The sequence below is a fragment of the Ursus americanus genome, chromosome 19 (genome assembly GCF_024610735.1).
Source record: "Ursus americanus isolate L20-20 chromosome 19, mUrsAme1.1.p, whole genome shotgun sequence".
Taxonomy (NCBI): Eukaryota; Metazoa; Chordata; class Mammalia; order Carnivora; family Ursidae; genus Ursus; species Ursus americanus.
The window spans coordinates 5,869,012-5,877,121 of record NC_142145.1 but is presented as its reverse complement, the minus strand read 5'-3'; the positions used below and the strand labels follow the sequence as shown (position 1 = coordinate 5,877,121).

Sequence of the window (8,110 nt, the reverse complement as noted above, 5' to 3'; positions counted from 1 at the left end):
TATTCACTGATAAAAATCAGGTGTATATGTTCATGTATTTACAAGGCAAATGATACATATGCAAGAGTTACTGTGTGTGCGACTTGTATCAATGTCCTTGATAAGATATCAAGGAAATATTACAAATAAATTTAAGGATTCAGCAAAGATTTTGGTTTGCTTTTATGTATCTTTTCTAACTCTTCTGATGCTTGATATCACTAGATGTTGCTAAAAAAAAAAAAAACATTTGTTTTCTAAACAAGTAAATATGTAATCTCTACAGAATTCCATGAGTGTTCATGCCAATATCCGATAGACTTTTCTCGCCTTTGCTCTAAGCAGTCATAGGAATCACAAACCTTAAAAATGTAAATACTTTCATTATACATGAGCACACAGGTCAAAAATATTAGGATGCACAAAGGGCTCAGAAATTACAGATAGGAAACAGTTTCTCAGGACCTAGAGTTGAAGCAGGGCCGTGTTTCAAATAAGAATATAGTTTAAGTTGAAAAATAGTGTTTTAAAAGCATTTACAATTTAGTAGGATTACCATTTATCGGTTAGACCAACTCACTATTATAATGCCAAAATATTGATAACTCAGTTTTCCTTGTGTTAAAAATACTATAGTTGCATATTTTTATAAAATGTTGGTATCACATCCTGGAACGGAAAGGTAGGCTTGACCCACACAGGACAGTCAAAGAACATAATTAAGAATTGAGTTACTATGAAAATGCATAGATTTTGACACGTTCATATTACCATCACTCTTAAAAATCAAATTAAACTTCCAAAGTGCTACGGTTTTAATAAGCTAGTGGGGAATATGGAAATTTAATGTCACATAAAAGTGTCCTCTTGTCAGATATTCTTTTTAAATACTTTCAATGAATTGCATGTGGAAAGAACCAACTTTCCAGAAACGCCCTTCCTGCTACATAATGCCTTCTGTAATCAACGGTGCCTTGCACGTCCGTGTGCTCTCATGGTAGCCTTATGAGTGGGGCAGGACGTGCGGGGGCTGCTGCCCTCGCTCCACAGATGGGAAAACTGAAGCTCACAGGGAGGGATGCTCGAATCACACGGCGCAGATTCCAGATGTCACTTTCCTTCCCAATTAAAGGAAACTATAGTTCAAATGTTGATCTGACCTACATAATTTTGTAGACCACACACAGGAGCTTCACCTCCCTCAAAGATCCTTAGCCAGACGGAACTCGGGCAGCTGCAGCCGTGGGCGGCGAAACGACGTCAGAAAAACGACCGTCGTGGCTTCTCCCTAATGTAGTTTTTGGCATTCAGCTCAAGGTATAGATAGATAAATAAATAAATAAACAAACAAATAAATAACAGGATAAGAGGAGCGGAATAAACAGGATGAAGCTTTTTTCCTCATATAAAATAAACTCCTGAAATATGCTTATTTTTAGATCGATCAATTTAATAACTTATTTATTAGACGGCATAACCAAATAACAACCTGTAGGTAGTAAAGCTGTAAGTACAAACAAATCTGGGCATTACATATTAGTAAGCAATAGAAATTACACGTACACATATATTTTTCAATCTCTGAAGGGCGATATTGTCCCCTCATGAAGTCTGCTGCTTGTCTGAAATTGAATGGAAGGTTTAAAAAATGAGGGACAAAGGACTAATTCACTCAGGGCAGTAAAACACAGAAGAAAAACATTTGCTAGCATCCAACTGTTTGCATTATCAGCATTAATAAACAATGCTCCTACTTAGAAGGGTGTCTCTGAATCACAGAGGCAAAATACCCAAATGCTTTTTGGTTGGTGTTTCTTGATTTTTCTTTTCCTAACAAAATCTGATAGCCTTTTAATTCAAACTAAATTCTGTATCTTATTATGCTGTCCACCTAAGGCCAGTGAAACTTAGACTCTTCATCGAACTATTATTTTTTTCACTTCTATCATCCTCACTGAGCTTCTTATTTGAAAATGGAACCCAATGCTTCCCCATGCTCACGTGTATCTTAGAAACAACGGATGCTATATTGAGATGTCAGTTTCTTTGATACCCATGTTCTCTGATCAAAATACTGGATGGGAACTTGTACCGCATCAATGATTGTATGTGATGAAAACAGATTGCCTATCCATAAAGCCTTTTTAATGCTGTCTTTTTCACATAATTATCTCCCCCCCAAATCTTTTTATATGAAAAATACACATATATAAGTTGAAACGTATTGAAGTGTGCCATTTCCATCTAGACCCATAGCTAGATCTGCAAACGGGAGTGTGCATTTGAGTGTGTGTTTTCAAGAGGCCCAGTGTGGAGCTCCTTTCCCCGAGTCCTTGACCCTTGGCCTTTACTTCCACACCTCGTAGGAGTTGGGAGACGATGTGAAGGGAGAAGAAGAAGGCAGACATCAAACCCATTTATTCTGAATCTTAAATTATGACTTTTTATCATCAATATTTTGGTTACATTGTGACACAAAGGACAAATTAACATCCACTGTGAGGTCTCTTCTTCAATTGCTTTGGGATTTAGTAACATTTCCTTGGCACGTGAATCCTGCACCCATCGACTCCCAGCTGTATTGTAATACGACTGTTGTACAAGGGGCCAAAACAAGAAGGATTTGCAAAACTGCTCCCAGGGTGCCTCTGCCAATACCTGTAAAGGTTGGGACTTGCAGGTGGCTTCTTGCCAGGTGTTCGCAGGGAGTGTCAACACGCTTCTCTCCTTAGCAGATCAGAGGATCCCAAGGGAGGCTGGCCAGTCCTGTTGGCTTTGAAGCACCTGATCCTGGTGTGCTGGCGCAGAGGTGGACGCAAATAGGTGGAAACAGGCTGCTGGGAAGACCCAGGTACACGGGACCAAGAAAGCGTGTGTTTAAGAGATGGGTCATTACAGCTTCCGTCCTCATCTGACGTGATTCAGGCCCCCCAGGAACATCAAGTTCTTAAAGTATTCCAGAGCGTTAAAAAAAAGAAAGAAAGAAAAATCCAGCTTGTTAGTTCTAAAGGTGCGTCTGAGAGAATCTCTTGGAAAGAAGCAGCAGAATTGTCCATCTGTTATTTGTACTTCGATATACAGGTACCTTCTGTTTGGTTTGGTCTCAACCAAAACAAAATACATAGGTATTTCTTGTGTTGTTTGTTTGGTCTCATTCAAGAATTCAACATACATTTCTCTCCCCCATCCCAGCACAAAAAAATAGAAGTAGGGGCAAGGAGGGAGAGCTGAATGTGGAAAGAAAAGTAAAGCTTCTCTAGGAAAAAACAAAACAAAACAAAAACCACACACACACACACACACACACTACAAAGCAAAAGTCGCAGTCCAATCGTGCAAAATCTGCTTCTCCGGATAAAGCACTTCTTGACAGTTTCACAATGTCCCCTTTCCCCTCCCGAGGCCTCCCGTCCACCCGGGGGAAATACAGAATGAAAGTGAAGCCATTCTTTTTCTTAAGGCTGAACAGACACACAAAGAACACGTTTCAAGGGCTCTCCGGCGGGTGGTGATTTGCTGGGCTCCCGCTCTGAGCCGTGCCTGCGACCTGCCATCCATCCTGGGGTCAGCGGCACTCCTCGTGTGGGGGCAACAACACAACGGACAAACAAAAGAAGAAAAGTCAATGGTCCCAACAATGAGATCCAATATTGACTTTACAATCACAGGTACAAATTGCTCAAATCGATAATTTCATTTCTCCTTCAGACCTTGTCGTCTAAAACTAATTAGAAGCCAGGTTCCCGAGGAATGGTCAATATTCAAAGAAAATACTGGAGATTTAGAAGGAAATCATTCTTCTACCTCAACCATCTGACGGAGGTGGGAAATAAGTGGTCCTATTCTGGCAAGTTCAGGGTGTGCAGGAAGGGCAGATTCCTGGGTCCAGATTGCAACTTCCCCACCGTCTGGGGGGCTCTGTGTTTATAGAGGAAAAACCAAGAAGCCCGAGAACGTGGAGTACTTCCAGCCTCCCATGAGGTTCCCCCTCTCCAGTTTGAGATGCACTTTGTCCTCCCTTTCCATCAGCAGCAGGACGCCATTGCTGGCAGCTTCTCTGGTAACGTCCTGGTCTCCTGCAAAGGCTGAGATGACCGGATAGCCGTTCTGCATTAGACTGACCTGCGGCGCAGAGGGTAAAGCTCAGCAGACCGGACAGGACCCCACTGGCACACACCTGTTCTCTCCGCCCCCCTCCATGGAGCCACCCCAAGGGCCTGGCCCAGAAGACGCGGGGGCTTCCGTGCTGGCGGCCCCTGGTCAGCCCGCTCCCTGGCCGGCCCAGAGGCACAGAAGCTATGACAGGACCTGCAGCCGTGGGGCAGTGGTAGTCCGAAGCCGAAAGGGTCCCCTCGGCTTCACAGCTACCCACCTGGATGGTTTGTCTGTTGTACACTTTGACCACGTGGAAGCTGAAGCTATAAATCCCTTTTCTCGGTGCTACAAATATACTGGAGGCAAGATCGAAATGGTTGCCAATATTTACTAATACCTGGAAAAGAAAAGGGAAGACAGCACAAGCATAGCAAGCCCGTCCTCAGCGTCTGTTTCACACAGGCTGGCAGGACCACCAACACCAGGGGCTGCAGAGCTGCACGGGGCAGCCCAGGCAGTGCGCCAAACCGCCCCTCCGGGGGTGCTGGTGGTAAATACCCTACACCAGGAAGAGATCTGAGAAGAATCCTAATGGGCTGTAATTAATAAAGATGTTGCAAAGTGTATTTTATGTATGCATTGAAAAAGTGGATGCGAATTTTGCATGTTTGAGGCAAGGCAGAGGGAAAGGATTAGAAGACAAGAAGGTTGTCGGTAAACAAACGGAACTGAGTCTGTTCAGAGACTTGTGGGATTCCGGGGGGTTTCCACGTGAAGTTTACTTACACCAATAGAGTGCCACGCCAGGCAGAATGGAGAGAAAGAGACCATGGCTAAGAGGCCAATTCAGATAAATAACTTACATCAGCTCAAGCTTGGCACTTGACTTCATGTGCTCCAGGAGAGAATGGACTGCGAGAGGTTCTTGTCGCCCTGTGTCCCCTGGCACCCTCCCTGGACGCACACAGTAGGTGCTCAATTGCAGGTGCTGAGTGGAAGACTGCGGTGGATAAACACTGGCTGCACCTGTTTCCTTCACTTTCCTCTGAGTAATGTGTCTGCTCCCTTGGCTGAGCTCTGATGTCATGCAAATAAGCTTGAATAAATGAAGGGACTGGAGACAGCAGTTGGATACCCTGAGCTCAAACTACAGAAGCGTGCAAGACTAATGACAAAATTAGCCGGAGGATGTGAGGTCACATGACCCTGCAGATGATTTTTCTCAAATGAAAGGGGGATGAGAGTGTACAAAGTCATAAGCAGAATTTGCAAAGTGGAGGATCCCTCATGATGACCCAATTCCCTGTCAGGTGTTTAAGGCAGAATTTGGTCACCCTGTCTGGATCCCATCCCCACTTCTACTTACACACAAATGCACAACTAAATTAAAATAATAAAATGGCCCGCTTGGTGTCCTGGGCTTTTAAAGCAAACAGCCAGCAACAACAGAACCCTAGGTTAGGAATCCTGTCGTCTGCTCAGAAAATAAATTTCAACCAAATACTTCTCGCTGTTCCTCCTTACACACTCATCTTAGACGAATGACATACAGTCCACAAAACAATGTGCGATCTGCCCATGACAACCGCTGTCACCACTCGGGAAATAAGCCCGTACTAGCTTCTTCAAGGAGCTCAGGTCACCCCTTCAGTCCCCCTCGCCTGCAGGGCTCACACAGACACTCGGGGCTCCTTTGTTCAAGGCCGTGCCTGCACAATGCCTGCTCTCCGTCTCTTGCAGCCTAGGCTCTCAGTCTGCCTTACAATGCTTTCAAAAAGAATAAAGCATTCTCCATCCAAGCCCTCGGAGCTGTTTCTTCCAACTCGACATCACCTCTTTCCCATCAGTTTTAAATTCAGGAAACTGGTAGATTTAGGGCTCTGCTGTTGATGAAAGAACACCCAAGGAGCCCAGAAAAGCAGGTTTCACTTACTCCCTACCTGGGGAACCAGGGAAACAGGATTTTATCCTCCCTGCCATAGTTAGCTCATCTATAAAATTAGACTCTTACTACAACTTATCTTGCCCTACGTCACACAGTTCTCTTGACACCCGCAGAGTAAATAGGTAGCAAATACCCATTTTATTGTTGTCTGCTTCACCTGGCCATAATTAAAATCAATAGTCTTATTGTTTTAAAAAAATGTTTAAAAACAGATGAAAGAGAGATCCCCAAAACCTCAAAACTTCAAATACATAATCCTCAGCAAGGATTAAAATACATCAACCCTCTGGCCTGCAGAGTGGCAACAGTGTGGATAGGTTTACTGTTCCTGAGCTGTGAGGATTGGTGAAGAGAAGGGAAGTCAATTAAGTGTGGCCAGAGAGTCCAGTACCCTGTTTTAGTGGGAAGCATGTTGGCAAAAGGAAGGGACTGAGCAGGTAAAGTTTGGGAACCACTATAATGTTTTCAACCTGTGTCTGAAAAACAACAGAAGCCAAGACCGGAGGGCACAAGAGGAAGGTCACAACCTCCGATCCCGAGCCCAGTAACCCAGAGAAGGGATTGCCAAGGTCTGATCATTTACTGACCCTTCTGCTTTGAACCAAGTGAGAGAAGTTAAATGTCCTAGGATAACTTAATTCATCGATCCTTTTTTTAAAATCTATATAACCACTATATGTGTGTGTGTGTGTGTGTTGTATAGATCTGTACGTTATGTATATGTTGTATGTACTATCTATTGCGTTTATACAACGCACTGTGTTCTGTTTTGAATTTATATAACCATCCCTGCTATTGCCCCCACACTCTTCCCGACCTATTTTTCTTGAAGATAAGCATCCTCTCCCCAGTCCATTTCAAAATAAGCAGTAGGCACATATTTTCTGATGGTTGGCTGAGACCTTTGGAGAGCCCCCTTTTGGGGTGTGTTCTCAATGTACTCAGTCCCCAACTTGGCCACCTGGGTGACTGAAGTCCATCTGTCACAAATGACAGCCCCCATCCCAGCGAAAAGTAAAATGTGCAGGTTCCTTTTGGGGAATGCACTTCAGATCCCTTAGTTTTAAAGGACAGTCATCCAAGAGCCAACCGAGGAGCTCCTAGTGATAAAAAAGCTACAATGTGAAAAAGGGAAATGGTAAGGAGAGCTTACTCGGAAAGGGAGAAAAGAGAAGGGCAGAGCAGAGAGGCGGGGAGAGGCTGGAAGTCCCCAGGCCACGCGCCCAGGCCCCCGCCCTCTCCACCCGGGCGGGAGGCGAGGTGGCAGGCCGGCTGGCTGACCTGGTCGAAGTAGATGGTCATGGTGCGGTTGCTCATCTCGGACGGCTCGTGGTTGGTGCTCCGCGTGGCGGAGAAGGCCACCTTGGCGCTGCCGGAGCGCACGGAGATGCCCAGGGAGGAGGTGACCGCCCCGTCCGCCGACGGACTCGAGTCGCACACCACCAGGCACTTGCCCTCTAGCACAATGGGCTCCGTGTCGTTCTGCGCCCGCACCGGGCAGCCAGCAGGCAGCAGCAGCAGCAGCAGGGCCAGCGCCGCCCCCAGGCAGGAGCCGCAGCCAGCCGGCTCGCGCAGCGCCCCCCGGCGCCCGGGCATGGTCAGCGGCGGCCCGCGGGGGCCCCGGCCGGGCGCCGGCATCCGGGTTGGAGGGGCGACGCGCGGGGGCAACGGCAGGCCGGGGCCGGAGGAGAGCCGAAGGGCGCGCAGGGCTGCGCGGGGCCTGGGGAAGCCTCCTTTGGCCTCGGTGCCCTGCTCTGATGGTCAAGGCCAGGGTCGTCCTCAGAAGAAAGGCGCCAGCGGACCTGTCAGGGCAAAGAACCCGAACCCTTAGACTGGGAGGTGAAGCTGTGGGGGGAGGGGGACGGGGAGCAGGTGCCTGCACCGCAAGGGACCCCCTCCCTGGAGGCCACCCGCTTAGCCCCGCACACAGCCACCCTTCCCGGACTGGCACAACAGGTCCGAGGAACGCCCCGGCGCACTGGGCAGGGCATCCCTGTGGGCTACTGGGCGGTGCGCGCCGGGGGTGCGATCAGGTAAGGGGCCCGAGGTTCTGCAGGGCCTCAGCCCTAAGACACGGTCGGTGACCTCAGA

The 8,110-nt window shown here is 47.1% G+C and overlaps 1 protein-coding gene across 1 annotated transcript; it reads right to left on the bottom strand.

The window, feature by feature from the left end:
- Positions 1-1,407: 1,407 nt before the first annotated feature.
- Positions 1,408-7,795, bottom strand: CBLN2 (cerebellin 2 precursor). Its single transcript, XM_045790262.2, has 3 exons — positions 7,301-7,795; positions 4,352-4,471; positions 1,408-4,101 (listed from the first exon to the last, which is right to left on the bottom strand). Exons 1-3 carry the CDS (start codon positions 7,655-7,657, stop codon positions 3,904-3,906), a joined length of 675 nt encoding a protein of 224 aa, XP_045646218.1. The 5' UTR covers positions 7,658-7,795; the 3' UTR covers positions 1,408-3,903.
- Between the last annotated feature and the right edge of the window lie 315 nt (positions 7,796-8,110).